The sequence below is a fragment of the Neolamprologus brichardi genome, chromosome 11 (assembly GCF_056152115.1).
Source record: "Neolamprologus brichardi isolate AB-2024 chromosome 11, ASM5615211v1, whole genome shotgun sequence".
Taxonomy (NCBI): Eukaryota; Metazoa; Chordata; class Actinopteri; order Cichliformes; family Cichlidae; genus Neolamprologus; species Neolamprologus brichardi.
In genome coordinates this window covers 18,757,887-18,785,173 of record NC_142114.1, presented here as the reverse complement: position 1 = coordinate 18,785,173, position 27,287 = coordinate 18,757,887, and the positions used below count along the sequence as shown (strand labels likewise).

At 43.8% G+C, this 27,287-nt stretch overlaps 1 protein-coding gene across 2 annotated transcripts in view; it reads right to left on the bottom strand.

Moving 5' to 3' along the window:
- LOC102798958 (nectin-2) overlaps positions 1 to 25,361 on the bottom strand; it is an 85,282-nt gene extending 59,921 nt beyond the window's left edge. For both annotated transcript variants that reach the window (XM_006802819.3, XM_006802818.3), the window contains exon 1: positions 24,545 to 25,361. In XM_006802819.3, the coding sequence (XP_006802882.2) occupies positions 24,545 to 24,632 (88 nt within the window). In that variant the 5' untranslated portion in view covers positions 24,633 to 25,361. The remainder of the gene's footprint in view (positions 1 to 24,544) is intronic.
- Positions 25,362 to 27,287: the final 1,926 nt, after the last annotated feature.

Here is a 27,287-nt window from a genome sequence, read left to right as displayed (position 1 = left end):
GATATGGGCTGATGTACATATGTACACTATGAGCTTGAGCCTGGGGATGCAAGGTGATAACAAACCATTTCATTTCTATTCCTCACCAGGAGCTCTCTCTCTTGGCTAAGATTCAGCCTCACAAAATCTTCCCTTTATTGTTTGAGATGAAAGACTGTAATATTTCAGTTTTTGTCACTGGGAACCAACTGTTCATCTTCTTCAAACTCTGTTTGAGTGGCAAAAACTCATAAGCAGAGACAGTCGAACGTGTATTAAAGCGGACAGATGCCATCTGACGTTTTAGCTAAAATGACCTGCCAGTGTAGCTGCTCTTATAACTGATTTCTGTGTGGTGCTCCCATTGTTGTGTCCATAACAAAATGGCAACACTGCAGTGGATGTGTGTCATGTCCTAACTGCTTCTGGTCTGTTTTAATAGCTGTTATCAGCTGGAGCCTGGAACAGCACCAACCCAAACCTGCTGTCTGCCGCTGCTGTCAGACATCACTGCCTTCTCTCCCTTATGGTCGCATAGTTAAATGAACGCGGCCACACATACAGCCACGCAAATCTACAATGAACGTCCACACGTTGCGCGCGCACACACACACACACACGGGCACTTTGGTATGCAGGGAGCATTGTCTGGACGGCTTAGCTTTGACAGGCGAGGCAGTTTGACAAGCCAAGAATAAAACTAGGAAATGAAGACTTGAGATGTGTCTTGTCTTCTCATTGACCTTTCCACTGGGCTTACTATAAGGAGCCAATCGATAGCACATGAGAAAGCTACATTTAGAAGTAGCCACTGTGCATTATGGACATCTCCAATGACATCCTAATATTCTATCCATGCTGCTTTTCCAGTGGGAAGTCCCGAGTCAAAGACACCAGTGTTAAAAGAAAAGAAAAAGGAGGCACACTTCAAAGACTTTAAGGATATCACAAGAGATCGACATTTTAAAAAAAAACTCCACTAACTTGTAAATTTAACACAGAAAAACATTTGGTGTTACAGCAAGGTTGCATGCCGGAGACAGGAGGTAAAACCAACCTCTGTGATGCAACAGGAGTAGGAAAAGAAAATAGGTGCAAGAAGAAGAGAGTACTAGATTTCACTTTGTTCACAGTGACATGATGAAATATTTGATAACTGACTCTGAACATTGACTGTGGAAAGAAAAAGGGGAATCAGACACACAGGCAGAAAGAGGAAGGAAAGCAGAAACACATGAAATGTAACAGAAGAGGAGAGAAGGAAAAAAAAAATGGGGGTTTGGAGGGAGGGACAGAGAGACACGAACAGGCTTCAAAGTGCCAAGGAGAAATGAACAGCTGGAGGAGAAATCTGCACCAGGAGGTGTGTATGTGTGTGTGTGTTTAGTAAACGAGTGCATACACACATGCATTTGTATACTGATGCATATTCCTATTTAGTTGCCTGTTTATAACAAACATGCCCTAGGACTTGAGCGAATATCATTTGCAAAAATAAGCATTTGCCAATTCAATTAAGTGTATCGTCTTAATGAAAGAGACCCAGCAGGGAAGTATAAAAACCGAAAAGAAATATATATATTTATACAATTTATACACTTTTAAAACTGCGTGCATTTTAGTTCAGAAACCCCAAACCTCCACATACACAGCTGGACTGTGACCTTAGTCTTGCCTTGAGACTGGTTTATGTACTATGCATGAGTTCAGGAGTAAGAGGAACTAGCAGTGTAGAAGTATTCACGGTGGGATCTCCAAACCATTAAACTGCACGGGCTTTAAAATGAAATTACATACACAATAGCTCATGCATGCATGTCTCTATGGACCCTTCTCTCCCTCTTTATCTCTCACACTCCTCCATCCTCCTTTCTCAGTTATGCACATAACAAAGAATGTTTCGGGTCAAGCGAGCTATGCCAGGAGAACCGGTTTGAAATACGAATCATGTGTGTCGGGATGAAATTGGAAAAACAGGAGTTAGTCATTAGAAATGATAGTGGAGGTATTTTTCGCTTTACTGCACCGTATCACACCTTGCAACAGGAGGATGAACCTTACACAACACATTGAATCACTTAGCATCTGCCAAAGCGCCACATGCAGGAAGCAGAAAAAAAAAAAAGAAAAAGAGCTGTGTGGTTGTGGTGAGGAAAAGTCCCCCAAAAAACATTTCCATACACACAACTACTATGTAAAGCAAAACCATATTTAGACAGGCAGAAACAAAAACGCACATGAATGTGTGTACGCATACACGCAGGGTGGACAGGCACTCTTCCACAGGGTGAATAATTCATCCACGGTTAAGAACGAAAGCAGTGTGCTCTCCTCCGCCTCTCTTCATTATTGATAAATAAGAACATCTACACTGTACCTGACCCGGAGGGGGTGGGGGATGATCCAGAGCGAGAGAAAGAGAGAGAGAGTGAGAGAGGTGGTCAAAGAGAGAATGACTCCGGGACACAAAGAAATAAAACAGCTGTATAAAGCCGAGGTGTATAAGGCATAAAACACAAAAGGAAAATGGCAAAGGCCATAAGGCACAAGCTCGGTTTTATGGTACCACATGTTTTCATTTGGCGCTGGGCCCGTTTAGGGTCAGTAAAGTCTGGCTTGTAACAGGCAGTTTACTGTGGACAGAAAGGACAGTCCTCCTGAGCCAAACAAGCTGCTTCTATACTCCCTTGCGAGCGCTATTGCTTCAACTGAATAAGTGACTGAATAACTTACTGGCTGGATGGCTGACAGACACCCAGCTCCCCGCGGCTCCTGGCTCGGCTTTGTCTGTTCAGGCCGTGCACATCATTCTACCTCCACCACTCTTGCCTTCACTCTGCATTGCATCGCTCACTTTGTTTTTTTCCTCCCCATCCTTTTCTCAGTGCTATAGCACTGTCCTGTCTTTTCACTTTGGAATAAATCCTTTTCATCCCTCTGGCTCATTCTGCTCTTCCTCAGCTATTTTTTTCCCCTATTCCGCCAGTTCTTTTGCTGTCTGACTTCTTCATCCCAACCCTGTGTGCCATCACTTCTCATGGTAATTGTAGCGGGCATGTTTTTTTTATCCTGGCATGCAATACTGGGTCTTTGTGCTGGGTGACCACAGTGACAGATCTGCAGTCAGAGCCTGAGCATAAAATGTAAATCAGAGGAGTTGGGGGGGGAATCACTTTTCAGACAGGTCTAGTATCAGTATCTAGGAAATATCTTGATCTATTCCCCATTATGTATGTTGCCCTCTCCCAAAAAGAAAAAAAAAAAATCTATCAAACATCACTGTGTGAATGACTTTGGAAGCGTAAATCCAGACAGAGTATGGCAGCATCGCTTCAGAAACAGCCTGATCCTCTAATTCATGGGTAAGAAAGAAGTGCACAGCTAAAACAAAGTGCTAGGTACTTCTTCAAATGTCCAAGGCAGGCTGTGCGTGTGTCACCTCATCCATCACTGTGTAGATGCCTGTATACATCGGTCCATGGGCATGTCAGCTGCTAACATAATGTGATTATGCCTCCTATTTTCACCTCCCTAACAACACTTGGAGGTGAGAGTCTTCCAAGGAGTCAGGAGAGGATATTTCAAGCTGGGTGTGATCCAGTCCCTGAATTATAAACAAAGCTACGCGTTAAAGCGCGAGGAAAACCATGACAACCCCGCCCACGCACCGAAACACAGCTGCGGTTCCAGGTTTTTAGTTGCCAGCGTTCACCTTTACCTCCCCTTGGGTAGGATGGGGTGGGGGGTTCATTTCCCAGCTTCGCTTCCCACTTCCACTTAGCCTGCTACTGATGAGCCCATTGGTCAACAAAGCTGTCAGCCAACAGCTTATTCATAGTCGAGGGGGTGAGAGACCAACCTAATTTATGCCACACATTAAAGGATTAAAATGCAGTACTGTGATATGAGGGACTGCCATTAACACAGTCAATCTGTCAGGAGGATCACTCAGCGTGTTACCAAATCAGTGCTGGCCATATGGAAGACAGAAGGTCAAGCACCAGATGCAAACAAACAAGGGGGAGTGTACCAATATTATGATAATCTGATGACTGTGTCCTTCATAACGCACAGCAAAAACCAGCTGGATTGAATTACTGATGGGAATTTTGTGTAGGAGCACAGGAAAAAAAAAAACTCTGCAGGGAAAGATTTGAGAGGACAGGCAAGTCAGGCTCCCAAATTTCTACACCCCCATATGCTTTTAAGTGTGTCTCCTCTTGCAAAAGTTTTGCTAAAAATCAGAGCAAAAGTTATATTTAATAAGCTTTGGACTCGTTTTACTACAAGACTGCAATGTGCCGCTCAAAGGTATGGATAACTGATTAGACCACCAGCACTTTTTCAAAGTGAAACGAGGACCCATTAAAAGCAGATTTTTTTCCCCCCCTATAAAGATTCATCAGAGCTACAGTGTGGTGGGAAGACTGCGACAATTAGTAAACATCGAGCACGAAGGATGTCGCAAAGCAGAACAAAACGATACGAGGAGAAGACAAAGATAACCAACGCAATAAAAAGTAGAACGAAGCCATTCTTTGTATGTTACTACTGCTGCATTGTATGGATCAGAGTTGCCGTCTCTCAGGGCTGCGGCAAGCCATTGGGGCAGAGGTGAACAGCCTATTGTCTTCAAGGCTCAATAGGAGGCAGGTAAGATGAAACGCTGCACACAAATACATTCCTGCTATCAGTTTTCCCGTAAAGGAGGGTGAGGGAGGTGTTACTGATGAGGAAAGGAATGAGACTGTAGCAGAAAGGAAAAGAGAAAGAAGTTTTGCACTGTAAGATCTATAAAAAGGCACTCCGGAGCAAGAGAGTGATAAACAGGTGGGGATTTTTGATGAGGTTATATTCAGGGTTGTTTTCCAGCACTCCCTCCATCTCTTTCCTTTGTACTGAACGTTGAGATCAACTTTGCTTATTCTCCAGTCACTATGACAACTTGCCTTGGGTACACGGTGTATTGTTTTGACGCTGATAGATGAATGAATGAAGAGCTAATAGACAGAGAGACATAGAGCTCAAGGAGACGGATCAAACGGGAGGGGGGGGACATAACCTGATATTTCTCCTCGAGTCAGTCTGTTAAATAAAATTAAACAAAATCCACTGAGAAGCTGTGGCTGGCTGGAAGCGAGCAAACACACGAGGTTAAAAAAAATATATAAAAAGTGGGTACTTCTGAGTAAAGCCGGGAACTATAAAATTCAACAAAAATAAATGAATAAAACTATGACCTTTCACTAAAAAGACAAAACATGCATGCGATTCAAATAGCACACGCATGACTCAGTTAAAGCTTCGAAATAAATAAAGTAGCAACATCCTGATGAGAGCAGCAGCTCTCACATGATTCCTCTTGACCCTTTTTTTGTCACAAAGTAATCTAATAAAGCAATAAACAAATAAAAAAAGGTCCAAAGGCTACATGAAAAGTAGCTTAAAGTGACCAACTACCAGCACTTAGTAACAAGTGTGTTATAACACCCATCCTTAATTGCTTTTTCAGCAATTACTTGACTAATGAATTTAATGGGTCTTAACCTATTACATTTATTCCATGTAAAATGATTTGCTTTGGAAAGCTTAGTTTCATCCTTACTAGGCCCCAACAATGAACCAATACCTTTAAAATTGGAGTATTTGCTGCACGCCCCAGTTTTATGAGAATATCACTTGGGTATTTTGGTATTTTAGAGTCACCAAAAATACATTGCCCTTAGGAAATTTTGCTGAGTTTTTCCCCCGAAATGCAAATATACATTATAAAAAAAGATCAGATTGTTACCAATAACGAAAATAGCCATCGTTTCCACCCTTAAAACACATTATTACCATTACGACGTAGTTCTTCAATGAACCGTGAAGTTCATATCTATTCCCCAGTGTAAGCTAAGGCAACAGCATAGCAACTCAGAAACTCACAAGATTACAGCTCCAGCAGCTGTGAGGTCACTGCCACTCAAAACAAAACCTCCGCTGCCTGTCAGTCAAACAATTTCAAAGAACGCAACAAGGAAGCAATGAGTTAATTAATTACTATCTATTTAAAAAAATAAAAATAAATAAATACAGCTCTATATTGAGAGCAGAACTCAGCAGCCGAGCTAGATTTTAGTAGTGAGGATAAACACCTTTTACCCGTCTGAGAGGTGAACACCAGAGGATCAAGTTTCCCCTCAATAACAGCGTGAACCCTGGTTTTAGCCTGCAATTGCTCAGCAGTCACAATGATGCTACAATTGATCTGACTCTCAGAAGATTGAAGTCACTTCTCAGCGACCGTAAAGAGGAGCACAATAACAAACACACACACACACACACACACACACACACACACACACACACAGAGACACTGGTGCAGGCACAGCAGCCAACACACGAGCTGCCGGAGCAGTCTCCTGTCAGGTCGTCATTACATTGGATGTGAGCTGCCTTTGTTTACCATCTACCCCCTTAAGGCAGAGTGACAGATAGAGGATTGGGATGTGAGGAGTAGATAGATGGGGGTATGAACAGTCAGAGATGGCCCTGCCATGCTTCAAGGACAAGACGGCCCCTTCAATATCACAGCCACTGTGTAATTAGACAGTGCTCTGTCATGCACCGAAGAGTTTCTTTTATTTGTGTCATATTAAGCGCAGCATGGGTATCCCTTACTGTGCTTTGCCATTGAGACCTAACATAAAAAAAGGGGAGCAAAGGGGGATTTGTACAAATTTAATTACATTCATAATTCGCCCATCTTTAGCTGTAATCACTCGAGGTTAAGTTAAGTAAATCCCCTTCTCAGCTAGCCACCCACACCCTCTGTTGCCTTAATAAGCGGCGTACTGCCTGGCTTTTCAGGGGAATTTTACTGGCAGCCTGAAACTCGCTAAGAGAAAGTAAACAAAGTTCCTGGTATGCAGTAGTGAAATATTAACAGATATACTCTTTCGACTGAAGTGTTGTGAGCTTTGGTTTGGAGTACTGCGGCTCACATGTTTGTGCGTATGTGGCTGTCTGCCAGTGTATGATATTGTGTCTCAGAGGCCACCTGCAGTGTCTCCGAAAGGCAGGGAAAGGAGAGGGGGGGGGAAAAAGCGGCGCTGTGTACATCTTTGTGCGTCTGTTTTTGAGTGTTTGTTTGAGGCACCTCACAGCCAAATCGCGGCGCAGGCAGGCAGCCCTTCGACAGGGAGGGAGAGGAGTGGAGCAGATCAAACACAAGCCAACTAATCACAGACGCTGGCTAATTAGCGCAGTCCTCAAAGGGGAACCAGGAATGAGTGATGATTCCCCCTTATGAATTTCCCAATGACGCCGTGCCGTATGCCACCATGAATACTCACAGTCACAGAGAAGGCAGAGCAGAGAGGCTAAAGTGCAAACAGAAACACCTCTGGCCTATTTGTAATCTTATCATCTGAGAGCGAGGGGGCAAAGTGGAGCTCAATATCTTTTATCAGAGTTTCAGTCGAACACACAAAACACACATATACATACCTCCTTACTGTCACAAGCTTTCTCTCTCTCACACACACACACAGGGCAACATTTTATCTCAACATCCTCAAATTAGGCTTCATGTAACGTTTCCCATTAAGGGATTTCTGGAGCGATTAAATCCCAAGCGTGGTGACATTCCAGCCTCTGGAGTAAAGCACAGGTTGACGTTCCTGTGTGCAAGCTCTGAGCGTTGATTAGCTGGTGGATCTGCCACACTGATCCCAGATTTCCACAAGATCAGAGGCAGCCAATTACAGATGTGACACGCATGTATTTGCACACACTCCCGAACGCGCCCTGCCACACCGACGCAACCACACGCCCATCCAGAAACAGATTTCTCCAGGCTTAAGTCATCACAGTGGCAAGAACTCCCCTCTTGCTTCTGCTCTAATATCGGATGAGAGGGTCCCTGTCAGAGGATGCTCAGTTCACCAGCCAACCCCTTACTGAGGCAGAGGCAAAGAGACAGAGATAACAGATGAACACAGAGAGAGCTAATAAAGATTCTAATAAGTCTATCCAAAGAAGCACAGGCCACTGAGGGGACTCAGCCTAAATAAAACCCACTCCATCACTCTTCAAGTGTCCAAGTCCCATTTTTATCTCTATACATCTTAAGCTAAACATAGAATTCTAATTCCAGCGCCGAGCCTGACTTTGAACAGCACAATGTCGCTGGCGAAATGAAAAACAGAAACAAACCTTCGCCATTCACATTTCTCTCGTTTCCACAGATTTATAGAGGAAACAATACTCTACCCTCTACCCTCTGCAGAACTGCCATCAATGGCCAACATTTGTTTCACATGATTACAGTGCGACAGTTGGCATTCATGTGGCAGACAAATACGCAGATTCCAGACTTATTGTTGTGACATTAAATCCTTACGTGCTTTGAACATTAACAGCCGCATCAAGGAAGGCTGGAAAGTGAAGCAAATTGGAAAGGCTGGTCAGAGAAGACGAGGGGAGGAAAAAACAAAAAAAGACATCTGAAAGCAAAATTAAACTCGCCAATTTACGCTTGAGCAACGCCGGAACAAAAAGACACGTAGGTAAATAGGAACATAAGAGACACTGGAGGGGGAGACAGAGAGATGCGAGTGTGGGGAGATAAGAGGGAGGAGAGGAGGTGTGTGGGGTAGGGAGGGTACTGCAAAGCAAAGAAACAGCTGCTGAGCATCACATCTGCTCCAAGTGGAGTCATCAGCAAACAGACAGACTGGAACCAACCCACTGAGGTAAGCCCCAGGGGGAGGCGAGGGATGGACACAGGAAGAGTGCGGGGGTAGCGGGTTGGTGTTGATATGGCCAAGCGACAAGAGGATGAGAAGGATGCAAAGGATACAATTAAAGAGAGGGAGGGTGGAAGAAGATGAAACTAGGATGACTGTGCACAGAAGCTGAGCGCGCTTTACTCTTTCCCCAGACAGAAGAAGGTGGGGCAGGTCGGTAGATGGCTTCGCGTGGAACAGGAAACTCGAATCACTTGCTGTCTTTTTCCTTCTCCTTCTTCACCCACCCTTCTCACCCCTTCCCTGACATCCTTCCTCTGTCTCCCTCCCTCTCTATCCCTCGCCTTCTTTCTCTTCAGCAAGACTGACAGAACAAGAGATGCCTGTGAGAGTAAAGATGAAAGGCCTGTGAGGGAGGTGTATGTGTGTGTGCGTGTGCGCGAGGTGAATGAATGACCCCTCTATCCCTCATCACCACTTTAGAGCCATCCTGGTCTTACACAAAAGAAAAAAAAAAAAAGAAATACATATAACGCCACAGGGGCCATGTGGAGGTCACACCAGACCGTGTTTGCCATGTGTGTGTGCGCTTCACTTCTCTATTTGTACTCACACCATGTTCCCACGTTAGAAAATGAGACACATCAAACATCGCTCTAACAAGGCTGCCACAGCAGGAATACCATCTTATGCCTAGCTTCGCGTCCTGTAGTGTACACCTACGGCCTGTGGAGAAGCACCCTGAGGAGAGGTAGGGACCCTGAGAAGTGCACATTGTTCATTCATGATAGCAGCCACTGGCAGCGAGGGCAACCCCGTAGCAGAGTAAGCGATGTCATTTGGCAGCAAATGAAGGGGAAAGAGCAAAGCCGTTTCTGCGTCTCTCTGAGGTCTCACAGCTAGCTCTAACATTAAGTTAGCCTGGGCGCGGGACAAAGCCCAGTTTGTGTTCACGTCTCCGCATGGCGAAATAAACATAGCTGCTGCTTCACAGTTTCCTTTAGCTCGCCTTCTCCTTTCCTCTTATCTTGCCCTCTTTTGTTGTCACCCCCGCTGCCTAAAAGAACAATCTACCCACACAGCATGCTCTTCCAAAATATTTACTCACTCAGTACTGGCTGAATACAAAGGCCATTCTCTTACCCCCTCTTAGGTCTACCATTCAAACAAACTATGCATCCACATGAAATTGCAGACTGCACCTGCTCTTAATCTCACTTTCCCCTCTCTCTAGATCGTGCACGCCCGCACACATTTGTTTACTGCAGGACGACCTCCTTTGCTTTCCTTTCCATGTCTAACTGGTTTGTGCCTTAGACTGATCTTTAAGTTGCAAAAGAAAACCAAGCACGGAAGCAACAGTAGCCACCCCACCTTGCCTGCAGCAGGGAGTGCGTTTCTGCCGCTCGCATCCTCACAAGCACCCCTCTGATTCAATACCCCTGACACTTTCTTAACACCTTTTCCTTTGCAGCTTGTGCCCTTCTTTCCTCTTCCACCACTCCTCTCCTATCTCAATCTGTCACCTTACATTCTCCCCTCAGCCCTCCTTAATCTATTTCTCATTGCATCCTCTCTGCAAACCAATTTTCAAAGCAGCTTTTCCAGCTAATCCAACATTTTCTGTTTTTAGCATGCAAACCCAAATATAAGTTCATTAACAATCAAGTGCTGAAATCAGTTGCAGTGTTGCAAAGCTCTGGCTTTTCCTGGCTTCCCATTCATTAGCATATGTTTGAAAACCCAAGTCTAAATGAAATGATCAGAGTTGATGAACTACAAACAAAGACCCAGAATTAATTCTATGTGGCGGCTGCATGTCATGCTTGTTTTTAAATTCTTGCACTTATAATTTTTTAACTAGGCGCTTAAAAATAGATGCAAATGAACGGAGAGTCAGAAGGAGCCTGGGCGCCCTGAGTAACGACACGTCCCCGGGGTGTTTACTGTTTTCGGGTGATTGTTCGCAAACTCCTGTGGGGGATGCGCATGCTAATAAGTAATAATGTTCCATCAAAGTGAAATGCTGCATTGAGTCTTCCGTCTTGCAGCTCTACAGTATCCTTGACTTACACGCATCCTTCCCATCCTCCTCGCTGTTAAGGGATATGGTTCCATGCGCTGCACCTGTGTCTCATTACCGCCACTGATGGTTCAGTAACAGGCTCCTCTCTTTCGTTCACCATTGTGCTCTCACTCATTCCCTCCCTTTAGCTACTGCCAACATACATTTACCTCCAACAGCATGGCCTGCACTCATCTCTTCCCCTTGCTCATCCGAGTGCGTGCTTTCGCATGATCTCTGCAGCCCCATTTGTCCTGTCGCTTCTACCATTACAGTCTTGGCACGGATGGGGTTTTTTGCCAACTGTTAAGCAATCTACTGATTTTTTTTTTTTGCTACACTGATCAATTCCTTCAATTTTTCCTCTAAGCACCCTTTTACTAGAAGAGGACATTTACAGTTTTCAGCATGCAAGCTCCTGTCAGCATTATTGTGATTTAACTTTGCAGTGCTCATATTTTCACTGTAAGAACAATTCCAATGGTGCAACTAATAATTACCATTTCATCTACCCATTAAGCTCCGTTAACTATCAGGACTCACTAATCAAAGAATGAAATATCAGCAAATCTCCACCATTCTTATGTTGAAAATAGAAAATGTTTTGCATTTGTCCACCAAATCATTTTATCAGGACATTCCAGACAAACACGTACTCTGTCTTTATTTGTTGAAAATAAACAGAAAAATCTAAACACCACTAATCCTGCTGTAGGAAAAAGTTTTGTGATTATGCCCCTAAGGCTTAGTTTTAACTTTAGCTGTCAACAGCAATTGTTCCCAAATTGAATCTGGCTTTTCCAGATGTTGCTTTGCAAAGTTTGGATGTTGACTTTTGGGATGAGGTTGCAGGTAAGGTTTCCTTATAGAACCTGTTTGTGCTGCTGAGTGTAACTGTGCACCCGCCACTGCTGTGTCAGCCAAGTCGTCCTACATCTCCTTTGAAGTCATTCGGAGGATTTTCCTCTGCCTTTTAGCCCAGCCGGAGCGCAATTTTATCTGAAATTGTTCTTAGCCATTCACCATTCCCTTTTACTGCCATTTAATAATGACATTTCAGAAGGTGGAAAGCTAGAAGTGTTTTGATATCTTTTTTATAGCCTTCCCCTGCTTTGAAAGCATCCATTAGCTTCATTTTCAGATCAGTCAGCTCAGAGGAGGCCATGGTCGTTGAGTGTTAACAAACGGTTTGAAGAGTCAAGAAAATTTATCATGCTCTGGAATTATCATTAGCTCCTCCCTAATGAGTCACTTAAAGGCTAATGCTTTGGCTGCATGAACACACAGGATGTGTGGACTGTTTGTGTCAGGGTGTGCCACAGAAGGTTTTGTTTTATTCTTATTTTTTTGTACTCGCTGCACCTGCAGTGCTCATTCAGCGTAAGGCTGTGTGACTCATAGGTTAAAAAAATAAAAAAAACAAAAAAACTTTCGGTTACAGATCGTGTTGCATTTTCAGGATTTTGGATCCAAAAACTTTGCAGAATTTTTTTGCAGATATAGGGGATAACGTTCCTAAGAAAGGGCCAGCTGGTACTGGCAAAATAAACGCAGACGCTAAAGTCGTTTAATGTATAGCGACAATTTCATTTAGCAAAGAAATGAAGAAATCAGTGCTTTATGACCCATTTCTGTGTAAAGGGACTGGACAGACAGACAGACACACACACACGAAGAGTGGGTGCTCTGAGAACATAAAAGTAGACCAGAGTAGCCCGTTTTATTGATTATAGCGGGAGCATAGTGTTGCAGCATCTGCTCTGCAAACGATCCGCATATGTTACGTGTTGTGTAGCCACAGGCTAATGAGCTAATTAAGTTCACAGACTTTAAGTAGAACTTTAAGTAGAACGGTGCCTGAAGTTGTGCACTTGCACTAATACAGTTTTAAAAAAAATGTTTTTAAGCTCATCAAATTAGAAGAAAGAAAAATTTTACAGCCTGCCATCTGCTCATGGTGTGTCTTTTTACTAGAAATACAAAAAAAACAACAACAATACCTTAAGTTAAAGTTCACTTTGACCGTTTATCACATTTATATCACGGATGTAATATTTCAGGCTGTAGGAGCTGTAGTATTTCAGGCTACAAGTCTTACTGTGCTAACCTGTTATAACCTGTGAAACAACAGGCAGCCACACAGCTGGATTTCAACTCCGTTCTCGCCGTTGTTACTGAAACCTCATGTACAGTAACGGTGCAGAAAACAATGAAATAAAAGCTTTGTGTTCATAGCTGTTTATGAAGAGCGTCTTCATTTTTCCCCAATAAAAATCCTCAGAAATGATGAAAAAAAAATCCATAATTAAAGAGATAATATATAAAATAGTGAGCAATACTAACAAAAATATGACATTAAAATCAATCCCTGTCCAACAGAAATCAAGTCTAACATTCAATACAATCAGTCTGGCACGACTATCATAATACAGTCAATAAGGTATTATTTTAAGACCAATTAACCCCAGAGTCAGAATTAAAAACTACAGCCCATTTATTATTCGTGACATATTAATGTAATACTGTGTTATGAGTCTACTATGAGTCTTAAAACCAGATACTGGGCCAAAAAGACAGTAACATTAGCTTTGATGGCTCCTGAGATAACTGCCTCTACACTGATGGTTTCAAGATGAGTAGAGGGGACTGAGTGGCTGTGAGCATTAGAAGACCGTGGACAGACTCCCTCCTACGCTGCACATATTAATTCTTCTAATGGCTCAGCTTGTCACACGTTGACACTGCATAATTATGTCATCTACAAGGGACGAGCTTTTTAAAAGGGCAGACGCACAGTGCAGTTGAGAGCCTTTGTCAATGGAGATGTTCAAAAATGCTAATATGAGTCTTAAAAAATGGTTTACTTTTAGCTGGTGAGGCCCTTAAGTCCACAATATTGTAGTCATGTTAGATCTACTGATACTGAACGGATACCAGGATGAGCAGCCCAGGTTGTCTTAATATAGATGCCAAGTCTTCCATGGAAGGACTTTTACAATAACGAGAACCAGCCAATTCTGTAAGTATTATCCTGAGTGACAAGAGCGTCCATCAAACCCAGAGGATCCTCTCACCCATGGCCTCTCGTCATCCATCAATCCATCCTGACAGCCCTACCTCCATCTATGTAAATAAACAACAGAGAGGAAGGAGGAGGAGGAGCTGGGGGAAGAGCTGAGGAAATCAAAGTAGGACAGTCAAAGTAGAGGCAAGCAGGACAAGTCAGGTTTAGAGAATGTAAAGGAAAGGAGACATGCAAGGGGGGGTAGATGGCGAACAGCTGTAAAATGAAGAGGAGTGAGGAAACTGTAAGGAGCCAGGAAGCAAACACAATTGACTGAGGTGATGAGGAAGGGAGAGAGGACAAAGTCATCAGGAAGGAATGAGGAGGAGAGATAAACTGGAAGGAGGGGGGGGGAACTGACTGACACAGGGACGACAGCCAAATCAGCGGACACACAAGATGGAGTCACGGAAAAGAATGCGAAGACGGGCGAGAGCGGAGGGAGGCACAGAGGAAAAACATCAATGGAGGACATTAATAATCTATCCCAGATAAAGCAATTCTGTGTAAAAAGAAAGGAATTCACTGGAGAAGGAGACTGTGGAGGAAAAGGAGACAAACAAAAGAACAAGAGAAAGTTAGTAGGAGGAGCCTGAGGGTCTCCTATTAAAAAACAAGAACAATTGCGAACACTTGTGTTAGTTTACACAAGCAGAGGAACCTTTCCTCACCTCGCCCCCCATCTTCCCGAGGCTGTGTCTATTTAAATGTGCGCTTAAATGGCGAGTGCTACTGCTCTAATCGCGGCTGGCATCACAGCACAATCCTTCTCTACCTTTCCCCCCCAGCATTCAGTCTTCTTCTGTCGCTCAGACCCAGCACACCCTCCTCACACGCGCGCACGCACACACACACACACACGTACCCCGCATGACTCTGCTGTGCCAGAGGAAAAAAAAAAATTCATGAATCACTGGTGCACAAATCAGCCGCAAGCTTGTTGCAAGAAGAGCAAACTGGGAAGAAGCGAGAAGGAAGAAAAAAAAAAAAAGGACAGAAATAAACAGAGAAAGTGTTTCCTTTAAAAGGTTCTAAAAAGGAAGAAGATTCAGGAGATGGCTTCCAGCATCCTGAGGGAGCAAGCACACACCCAGAGGACCCCGGTGACAAGAAGAGAAGATACTGCCTCGCCTCCCCACCCCTCTGCGGCTCTTCCTAAAGAGGCCAAGACAGAAAGCCAAAGCAGCAAGCGGCCAAGTAACAAGCAAGTGCATGATACATGGACGGCACAAACATGTGTTTGCGCATAGCAAACATCCGACTTTCTGTATGAAAAGCGCACCAACACCTTGCGTACAAAGAAAACTTGTTAAAAGGCACCACAGTGCTCCATCCACACAACAAAAAAGCCCCTCCATCAGCTTCCATTTCAAGAGAAACTATGCAATCATCTCTTGTTACAGAGCCACTTTCCCTCTAGGGCCACTACTGAAAAGCAGCTCTGTCCATTGATACAGGTGTGGTGTGGAGGGAGAAAGCGAAGAGAAAGGGGAGGGGGACAATGGATGGCCTTTTCAATGATCTCCCTCAGTTCACCTGGATTAGAAGGAATGGAGGCTGAAAGGAAGGAGGAGGAGGGTCTCTAAGCTTGGCTAAGAACAATGCCGTCTCTGTTTGCAGTAACACCGAGTGCATCACTTTGTCTAGCATCAGCCAGCCGACTGCCTGGACTAAAAACATCATCCCGGGGTTCAATGTTGAGCTGTTTTTGTGCAAACGCATGCTTAAGAAACACTTAAAATGTTGTCAAACGAGACTCCTGACCCAAGATGTTTCCAGCATTTGAAAGCAGGAAACATGCATGTGAATATACTGCTCCGACAACACGGAGTTCTTCACTATATTTATCTATTGTTAATTACAGACACGGATTTTTGTCCAGTGATCATTTTCCTAGATTTTTAAAAAATGGCCAAACATAATGGGAAAAATAATATGGTGACATCTTCATAACCTGTTTTGCCTCATCAACAGTCCAAACCCGACAATATTTCGTTTAGGAAAATGACAACAAAATTACTAACAAGAGACCAATAAAACATCGGTCTTGAAAAGCACCTCATTTACAATTTAAAGTAGCTGCGTGAAAAGTGTGTGAAAAAATAAAAGTTATTTTTAATCACAGGCACGAAACTGACGAGATCCTATGAAATAAACTGTGGAGCATTTTCACTTTTTTACCTGAAAAATCTTTAAACATTACAATTTTCACCACACCAGTATTAACCCCCACAGCTGCACACCGTATCGTGTATTACTTGCACACATTATGAAGCCCTTTCTTTCTATATTTGCACAAATGCGTCACGTAGCAACACCAAAAGCTTTTTTACTTAAAAAAAAAAAAAAAAAAATAGATAAACAGGTATCCAAAATTGTGTTTTGCCACAATCTTGACTTGCATATCTAGTAGGTAGTAGCTTAGCTAAAGTGGTGAAGAAATCCCATTGCTCTGCCATTGCTGGCAGTTAATCCTCCTACTATGTCTGTGTTTACATTTATGCACAGATCTGCTGCTCTTTTATGGCATCTGCTCTCTTTAACGCCCTATCACGCATCTACAAGTAATTAATAAGAGCTTAACAGCAGGAATGGTAGCAGGAGTGGCAACAGTGGAAGCGGGGGTAGTTAGGCTGTCATGACAAAGAAAAGTTCAAGTTCAAGTCCAAGACCAACGACGTCACACGCCACGGTCACTGTGTGGATCCTTTTATGCTACATTTCCATTTCGATGCCGCGAAGGTTCAGCACATCTTAGTCCTTTTTAGTAAAAAGTTTTAAATGTGTGAATAAAATGAAAGCGTTCACGGTAAATAAGCAGCAAGATGTACTGGGGAAAACAAATGAAGCGGATTGTTTTTTATTTTAAAATATTCAGAGTGTTTCGCTTCTCCCACACACACAAAAAAAAAAAAAAAAAAAAAAAAACGCACAAAGTTTCAGAAGAAGAAAAAAAAAAGAAGCTAATTTTCTGCTGAAGTTTTGGACAGTATTACTTTTTTTTTTTCCTCTGGGAATTAACTCTTGAGACGTAATCCCATTTCAGCCTCAGTGTGAGATTCTTGTTAGATGAGTCAAGCTATATTACCAGCCTAGTCACCGCCTGCGGGGGAGACGAGTGTGTGACAGCATCTAGCAGCAGGGGAGTGGACACCGTCATCCTGATCCTAGCATTGCACGACAGGTTAGTTCTGCTGAAATGAAATAAAAATCCTGCATCTGTTTCCATTTCGCCGTCTCACCAACTCGCTTCATTCTTAGCTCTCGCTCCGTTGACTTTGTTGTGTCAGTTCTCCTTTTCTGTCCTCTGTACAGTAATCAAGTGATTCAACCATCAAATCAGCCCAACATCCCTCAGCACTCGTGTGTGTACGAAGCACGCACTGTTTGCGTGCTCTGCGTGTGTGTTTGTGGTCGCGCGAGGACGTGCTGCTGCTGACTGTCGTTCTGCAGGCTGGGCAAGGGAGAGGAGGGTGAGATAATAAGAGGAAGGGTGAGGTGGGGCGGCGCACTGTAAAAAGTGTCACAGCAACTTAACCTTCAAAAAAAATGCCCACTAGGGTTGAGGAGGTGGTGTTGTCGCCATTAGAGGAGAAAGGAGGAGAGGAGTGCATGAGAGAGAACGGATGATTGATGTGTGCAAGAAGGAAAAAAAGAAAGAAAGAGAGAGAGAGAGGAGAAGCACTCGTTAGGAGGGGAAGGAAGGTACAGATGCCTGCAATACAAATGTCTGTAGGGAGGACTGGGGTTGTTAAGGAAGTATGAGAAGAAAGTAGAGCAAGAGACACGAGGAGCAAATGAGAGTAAGAAGAAGGAAAGTAGCAAAGGCAGTTTGGATAGGCTTAAGCAGAAACTCTAGGCCTGACATAGGTGGAAGAGACAACTGGGGAATTGGACGGTGGGACAGAGACGGCATGAGAGCTACAGAAGAGAAAGAGAAAGATAGAAAGCCTAAGAGGATAGACGAAAGTAACAGACATTCCAATTACAGAAGGAAAAGGGTGGATTAATGACTAAGAAACAAAGTGGAGGAGAACAAAAAACAGGATGAGAGAAGAGGGAGGGGGGGAAAAAGAGATACAGTAAGGCACAGCAGTTTGCTGAGCAGATGGATCAATTATGCGGGCCAAATTACAGAAAAGAGGAAGTTGGTGCATTAGGAGAGGACGTGAACAAAGAAGGCAGAAAGAGCAGGGGAAGAATGAGTCAAGATGGAGGAGTGGAAGTAAAGGCACAAATGTGACAGGAGGGGGGGCAAGTGGCCGATTAGAGAGCAGGCAATCAGTTTAGCAGATGAATGAGACAAATCACTTCAATGAAGGAGGACCTGCTCTCCCTAAGGAGCGACAAACAAGCAAACCCTGGCACACCCTGTTGACAAAACACTGGGTTGATAACTGAATAAACCTGCTGCCTCCATTTGACCTTAATGTGATGTTTGCTTCAGGGGAGGATTTAAAAGCTGCCGTTTCAAGGCTCTGGGGACTAATGACGAGACTGCTGCTCGTTTATCAGCGTAGCGTGGCTGTACATTTTTAAACCAATAAGTGAAACAGTAGATATCAGCGACGAGATAGAACCGCAGGACTGTGGAAACGACCGCTCGCCTTGCGAAACACAAGAGCACGCTTCACACGCTTTCAGTGAAAGTAAAATAAAACCTGTTTGTGCATCGTCTCTGCAATAGCGAAATCAGTTTTCTTATCTCATACTTCCGAGATCCAATCTGTGCGAGAATACTACATTTTCACATTACGCCGTGTAATTTTTACTGTGTTGCTCTGATAAGACTAGCAGGATCACGAGGGAAAGCTGACTGAATTGAAAGCAGTCGGTGTGCACACACGGTTTTTGAGGAGCACGACTCTGTGCCCGGCTACCAGAGCCTTGACAAGACCCTGTCGCAACAAATTCAATTTCCTTCTGTGAATTGGACATGACCTTGTCAAAGTCAGATGCGATGAGGACGCAACACGTCTGCGTTTGTGTGTATTAAAAGCGGTGTGCAGACAGGTAACAAAAGGAACACGCGTGTAATACGTGTGGCTGGAGCTGAGGAAATCTGTGAAGGGGGACACGCGGACAGTACTGCCAACAAAACCGGCTCGACATTTCGCAAACTGGGGGCAGAGAGGACACGCAGAGGGATTAGCTGGGGAACAGAGAGAGAGATGTTTCAAGGTACGGCCGTGTCGACAGTGCAAGCCCTAAATGTTTTCAATATCACATAAGGGCACTGCATCATCCACCATTCAATACCAGATCGATAACGCAAACCACCTTCCACCTCGCAAACTACATTTAGACACATTAAGGTGACTGCTAATGAGCAGGAGAGTGCGTGTGCGTGCGCACAAGTATATAGGGACACGGTGAGGAGGACGCAGTCAAGGGCCTCGGTGCTTAGCTGCACAGAGATCTGCTGAGTGCACTATGGGGATGGTTTCAGAAATAAAAAGGATGTGACAAAGACAGAAGAAAGAGGAGAAGGATGACAGAGGGAGGTTACAGGCCAGGAAACAATAATAAAAAGAGAAAGGTTAGTGGAGGTAGTCCTTTACTGTCTGCAATGAAGGCTCTTTAGTTATTAAATATGTGCCTAATGCTTTGAGAGCGTGAGAGAGAAGAAGAAGGGAGGGAGGTGCGACTAAATTACAAATGAGCTGATAATTCCTGGCCTCCCTGGTTCACTCCCTCACACAGTTTTCTGCAATCCTCCTCCAGCACCTCTGCCAAGACGCTGCAGTGTGGAATTTGAAAATGTCGACAACCTCAACCCCCCCCCCCCCCCCCCCCTCACCGCTCTGCCTCCGCTGCTCATCCTCTGTGATTTTTTCTACAGCAGGGTCACAGAGACACCCATCTCCCAAGCCTAGTTAATTAAGAGGATTTCATTTTAAAGAGTTTGGCTGCCTTTCAATGGATCTTCAATTGGAATCACCGCTCATTCTCTACGTCGGCTGAGCTGGAATGGGTTTGACCTGCATCCCCCTAAATTCCATCTGGGGTTTGTCAGGAAAACGCAGATAGGAAAATGCAGATTTGGCAGAAGGTATCTTGACTAATGGTGTGGAAATGTGTGTGTGACTGGAAAAAAAACAACAAAAAAAAAAAAAATCCCACTGTATACAAGATAAGCTCCTGGCATGCAACTTCAGCAAATGCTACAGTCTTAAAAGTCTCCATTATGTAGAAGCATGTGGGTGGGTAGGGTACATTATGGAACGGTATCTTGCGTCGAACCTTAATCAGTGCGTGTGCACATGCACGCAGATTTGATGTAGATAGAAGTTAAACCCAACACCTCCGCCAAGAATATCATCGACCCCAGCACAGTTGTGTTTTTAGAAACCCCTTAGCTGCACCATGCATATTAATAACATTTGGCATTCCTTCCAAAAGAAGGATTTCTGCTCATTTTCCTTTGGATCAGATGGGACTGACTTCAGCCGTCTGGCAACTCTCAGAGCCAAACACAAACATGCCGGCTGGGGGCTCCCAGTGTGACCTCCATCCACCCAGCATGTACAAGTCAACGGAGGAGAGCAGGGAGGGACTTCAGACGCAGAGCTGCTGGCTTTGGCTCTCTTGTCACAGGAAACCCACTATCATTATTACAAGTTGCAGGATAAGCCTCGTTTAAGGCAGTCAATTAAATGAGCATGGAGTTGGGGAAAAAAAGGAACTCCTCACATCTGATGTCTGTAGAAGATAACAGGGTTGCTGATGAGGATAACACTTGCCTTCCTGAAACAAACAGTAATACACACACGCAGTGTCATTCTGTGATGTGTCGCCTCCGCCCTATTATTGGAATGTCATCTGACTTACAGTGCAGCCTCAGGTTACATCGCCCATGCATCACCAGCTAAATGTGCACACGTATCTGTGCCTGCCTCTGTGGTATACTATGTGGCCTAAAACACAACAAGATGCAGTGGCTGGCGCGCATCGACCCCCTCTGCTCCGCTCTATCCATCCAGTCTAATAATATTTGCCAAGTCAACAATAAACCTGATGGATCTTTTGTGTCTGTGGTCACTGGTAATGAAAACTCTATGGAGCAAAGTAATCTCACTAAAACCTGATTTATCAAAATAGCTGTATACCTAAAATCCGGTAAAATGTCAAGGATCAACAATTTAATCAATTTAGCTACCATATTGGTTTTAAAATGAAAAGTGCCTTGTGCTAAAATGTTTTCAATACGTCAGTTAAAAAGCTTCACATTCGTCACAATTTTATAGTGGGATAAGTGGTGCTTCATTTCTGAGCGACCATTAAATATTACCAAGTCCTGCACCTGGGAAAAAAACAACAACAAGTAGTATTAAAAAGCTGTCTAAATCATTAGGCTCATCTGGTGAAATGCCAAAGCTTCAATCATTTCACAATTTTGTTATTCAAAATTAATTGGGACACATTTGCCAAACACTGCCCACGTATAAAGGGAAATACAATGAATTGGCATCAATCTCATGTCTCCATTAAGCCATAAATTCAAGAACACTTTTATGTCTGAATCAACAAACCTTTAATGGCGACCATAAGCGAGAGAAAGACGTTATTGATGTGTCATTTAAACAGAAACGCTCAGGGAGTATGCGTGTGTGCGTGCATGTGTGTGTGTGTGTGTGTGTTTTTTTAACAGCACATATCACAGTCGGGACGAGATTTTCTTTCACACGTACAGAAGCACACACCTGACCTTTTCAAAATCCTTCTGACATTTACGGTGCTGGTGCAAAAGGGTGAGGACAGCTCATTTACATAATGATAGGACCAAACCTCAACAGCCATTAACACAAAAAACTAAAGCCAGACTGAAAACTCCTCGCTCCACTGAGACTAATGAGATACTAAGGACTTACTTTTTTCTTCCCCTTTATTAGCATTGAAAAGAAAAAAAAAAAACTCCTCTCATGATCCATCAATTACATTCCTCTTAATAGACAGAGTCTAGTGCTCTTCCTCTGTTGTAATGATGAATTGTTCCAGACTTGGCAGGAATACACTGTTTCACACCATGTGGAGGGGAACTGTTAGACCTAATAGTATGAACTATTGCACACCGAGGACTGCCAAAAGAAAGATCAGTACATTCGAGTCAATCAGTATCCACGCTAAGTACATCTGTGTATGTGTGTGTGTGTGTGTGTGAGACTGAACAGGGTGGGCAGTTAATGATTGTGAAAATGCTGTGGTTTTTTCAGTACTTTGATATTCTACTGCATAATCATATTAGCTGGTGTGACTGTAGCTGTAACAAGAATACAGCTCTGAAATCCTACAGTCATGACAGGCTATGGTAAGGTCATGTGGTTTATTGTCCTGTCTGGCTGCATGTTGTTCCTGTCATAAACAGCACAGCCTTGAGTTCGAAGAGAGGTGGGGGGAGGGAGGGAGGGAGGCCATCTGAATAACCCAATCACTACCATCACCCACACAAAAGCTCTGGACAGGAAAGAATAAAAGACAGCAGAAAAAAAAACAGACGGAGACAAGAACAAGGCTTCTGTATGTAGTGGACAGCAGCGGTGGGGGAGGGAGCGCGTGCTTGGCGGGAGGGAGGGAGGGGGAGAGATTTCAAATGACGGTGGGAAAGAGGGTAGCCAGGGCGTCGCCTGTCTTAATCAGTTGCTGCCTGTTGCGTTTTCCAGCCAATCCAGAAACTCAGCCACATCAATCCAACGCACAAAAGCAGCGGGCCGCTGAAAAGCCACCTGTTTTTGCTTGAATCTGAGGAGAGTCGTCAAGAATGGCTTTGCATACTTTTCTGAATGCTTTCAGGTATACAAAAGATTAAAAAAAAAAAAAAACCCCACAACAACAATGGCTTATTTGTGAGCGGAGAAGGACACAGTCTCTTCCCCCAGCCCTGACCCTGCATGCCCACCAGTTTCTCGGACGCCCAGCCAGCCACCCCCTGTAAACACGCAGCTTACTCAGCCATAAAGACAATACTCCCACAGCCTCATACTCCCCCACTTTAAAAAAAAAAAAAAAAAACCCACTCCCCCTCACGTAAGCCCACTGTTCTTCCAATAAAAACATCTCCTTGGTAATGGGCCAAAGCCTTTCTGACCCACATCCATGGTTCGTGGTGATCTTGGGGGTCGGGGTTGGTATTATAGTTCAATTTCAGAGCTTAAACTGGCAGGCCACTTGTCTGCTGAACTCAGAAATATTACAGAAGCCAACATAATTAAAAACCTATCCAATTCAATATTGAATTGGATAGGTTTTTACATTAAAGCTGGGCCATGTTAAATTGAAAACTTTGCAGAAAATTAATGAACTTCTTTCGCTCTCAGATTGAAGCTGGAGAAGTGGAGGTAAGTGGTTGCTGTCAAACCTCTAGAGGGAAAAGTGAAGGTAAAAAAATGCAAAAGGAGACCAGTAAACAGTTTCAGTTCCCCATAGCATATTAACCAAAAGGAAGTCAGACAGAAGTCCCTTTTGAAAAAAAGGGAAAAAAAATTACTAAAAATGAAAAGAAAAAGCCACGTTTGTGCCTGCACAGGGAATGCCTTGCTTTTGTCCTCACTCATAAATATGTAAAGCCTTTTGTTTTCTCCACTTTTCTCCCTCCACTAAGAGCACTTCATGTTCTGTAAAATGAAATCGGACAAAAAAGGTCCACTGCATGAATAACTCAAAAACTGCAATTAAAAAACAGCACAACCCGCTCACTATTGAAAATGTATACTGTAGCTGTGCCAGGACTTTAGATCTAGTCCTACATTCCTGCCCCAATTACAGGAAAAAAGAACAACAAAATACCCGGTCTAGTGAGGAAAGGCAGCGAGAATGTTGAACTGGTTTCCTGCAACATATTCATATGCTAATAGGTTAAGTGCATACCAGGAATATTTTTGGGGAGCCCTACGGTCGCGGTACCTGTACGCTACCTGAGCTCAAGCAGACAGGAAAACAGCTGAATTATTAACGCGAGCAGGCGTGGCCAGTCACTTTGCTTAAAGTAATAGACGCCAGATTACATTTAAAAAAAAATCCAAGCGGTACACTGAAAGAAAATCATGCGCAAGTTCCATCTAGATATTAGCCAGAACGGGTCATCCAGTTCTTGCCCCCTCTGTCAGTTTCAGTGTACATTCAGAGCCGTTTCCAGACCAGTTTTCGTCAATGCGTGGATACAGGAATGAAAAGGAGCAGGGAGGGGGGCAGTGGGGATGAAATGGGCTTTAAGGTGGGAAAAGGAGTACGAAGGATAGACTGAAACAGCGCCTAGGTTTAAAGAGGGGTAGTCACCAATGAAGCGCAGAAGGCACCTCGCCTCAACACCTTGCTCCACAGAGCCACACCTTAGGGAAACTAAACATGGCGTTGAGTCACCGACCGAAACTCGGGTCAAAGACCGATGGGCCTGGTTTACCATCAAAACCTCAGAGAGAAATAATTAAAATAAAGAGTTCTCTCTCTGACCACCGCACTTCGCGTTAGTCTAGTCAAAACTCAGAGAAAATCCGACGAGTTAAAGCGAAGAGTTAAAGCGTCGCCTGTACAGAAAGCAAGGAAATCACCTGCTGGATTTTCTTCGCCCGTCACCGCCCTGACAGGTGGTAGTCAGGTTTAAATTGGTCTTCTCCTAAATTATTCAAGCTCGGAGAAGAAAACGGAAAACAAGACGGTGTCGGCAATGAGCTGGACACCACTGACTTGTTATAAGTGATCTTTTCTTACCGTGCTGGAGAAGTATCGACGAAACCAAGCAGAGCAGTCCTATCATTTTTGTGCATTCAGGCCAGATTCGGGAGTCATGTCTCGCCATGGTTGATTACGGTCCGCTAAAACCCCAGGAACGAAGGATCGCCGAAATAAATAGGGCTTTGAGAAGAAAAAAAACTTCAAATAAAGGTCAACTTCGGAGTAAAATCTCACTCAAAGAATAAAAACTTGTTTGGTTACAGGACAGGTCAAGAGTCCGACAGAGATTCTTGTTTGAAGTGTCCCTCGTTCGTCTTTAAAGCAAAATGCGCTAAAAATGAATGGAAATCCTTGTGAATTCGTCCTGGCAGCGCACAGGTGAATAGTTCCTCTCCGCCGGTGTTCAGGATGTGAAGAACTGCTGCTTTCTTTCTCTTTCTCTCTCTCTCTCTGCTCCAACAACTATTTCCTGCGTGTGAGCGCGCGACTGTCGAACTGTGTGTGTGACTGAGGTGATGTCATCAGGCGTCACAGTCCTTATCCTTTCCACCCCCTCCGAAAAAAACAATTAAGATTAGCAATGGCAGGCGGGGGGGCTCAGAGAACAACTTGTTGAAATTGCTGAAAGAATTTTTCCCTGGAATACAACCTGCACCTAGATACCATCCAAACTACGCAGCAGGTTTTAAGTCAAAGCGAATTTATTTGTACAGCCCAATATCACAGATTTGCCTCATGGAGCTTTCCAATCTGTTCACCACACAGCACCCGCTGTTCACAGACCCCCGATGATGAACTGTACCAAAGAAGAAAATGGGAGGAAAGACACCAGAGCAGTGATCTCTCTTCTTTGACGGGCAGATGCGCAGTGGAGCTGGTGCGTAAAGAACAGAGTCACACAATTTATGTGCTTCACTTTGAGGGGGAGATTTATTCCTTCAAAAGCATCAGGATGCTACCGTTTTCACAACCCACTTCCAATTAGGGCACTGCCAAGTAAAATAATCTCACCAGCAATTTGTGTAGACTACTAATTGTTGCCAACAGAAAAGTGGCTTACAACCTAAAACTATATTTAAAAAAAAAACACGCCAGAAAACAAAACAACAACATAAAGTTAGCTTACCCAATTCCTCCGAGTCATGATGAAATAAAGCAGATGATGCTTACGCCCTCTGCTGTCTGCTTCTGCGCACAGACGTGACATTAGCTCATATAAACCCCAGAACAGCAGATGCCAAAATCAATAAGCATTCATTAATGAACGACAAAATACGAAACCAGTGGCAGCCACAAAAATCAAATCACAAGGAAACAGCTTCTCGTGTATCTATTTGCAGACTCCAGCACACTCATTGTTGATGAGATTTTTTTCTTCTACAGAATAACTTCCAATTCATTTTGCCCTATTTTCCTCTGAAGCAGGGTGCACACTAGCATAGCAATGGCATTATCTGGTTTAGGTCTAATCCCTATACCCAAGTGTTTTACAGCCAATGTAATTACATCTCCGTAAGTCCCACAGTTTAAACCATGTTGCCTTCTTCCTGCCGTTCTCTTCCTTTTCTCAGTTCCCCTCAAGCGTCTTATTTCCAGACTATTTCTGAGATGCAAATTCTGAAGACGCTGATAGTGATCAGAGGTCAAGCAATGGTGTGCACACCTGAAAAAACAGCTGTAAAATATATTTTTCTTTTAGACTTCTTTTCCTAAAAAGGAATTCATTCTGCCTCCTGGCTCTGTAGCACAGTGTTAGAAGACCAGCACAGTCACGGGAAGTGAGCGAAGACCACCCATACCTGCACTGCTGCTGCTAAATCTTATGCATTCATGGGAGAATAGGAGCTTTAAAGAAAGTCGCCACCAAATGGAGGGTTTCATTCCTTTTCCTTCCCACACTCATCCATTTTTCATACCCGTACCAAATTGACCTTCACACCTTCCACTTACCAGCCACTACCCACTTTCTTTACACAGTACCTCAACTCCTTTTTTCTCTCCATCTCATACCCTTACACCTTCCCTTCATTTACACTTCACTTTCCTCCCCTTCCTAATTTCTCCTTCTTTCCTTCCTTCCCTTCCTCTCTCCCTCTTCCCATGTCATTCAGTTTTCTTTGTCCACTCGTCCTTCACTCCTCTCTGCTATTCATCCCGTCCTCCATCCTCATGCTCTCCAGGGGTCTGTGGCAGTGATAATGAAGCCCATAGTTAACAGATATTAGCTCATTGGCAGTGGCTTCATTAGACAGAGCCAAGGCTTATGGTGATTATTTACCCATAGAGGAGGGGCCACAGGATCAGCACCACGTTCTTTGTCAGCAGCCACAGGCTTCTTTGAAGTCACACTGTCTCTGTTCCCCTGCAACACTCTCTCACACTTCTTCTCTCCCCGGGTTTTTTTATTCTGTCTGAGCGCCTCTCCTTCCACATTTCTCCCCCTCGTGCTGCTCTTAATTTTTTTTTCTCTCTTTCCTCGTCATTAGACACCCACAATACATATCTACTTTCTCTCCCTCTCTCTCTCTTTCACTATCTCTCTTCACCGCCCCCATTCACCCAATGGTAATTATGGAAAAATCTGTAATAGTGCTCAGAGGAGCTGATAATACCTTTAGCTTAATTAAAGACATTTATGGGATGTAAAGACATGTAGCCTAGGGGTTGCAGTGCACCCACACCAACCCAAGCTCTTTATTTCTCGCTTTTTCATCTCCCTCAATCCCTCACTTTCTGTTATTCTTATCGTTTTCTCAGTTTCACACACACATTGTGATAC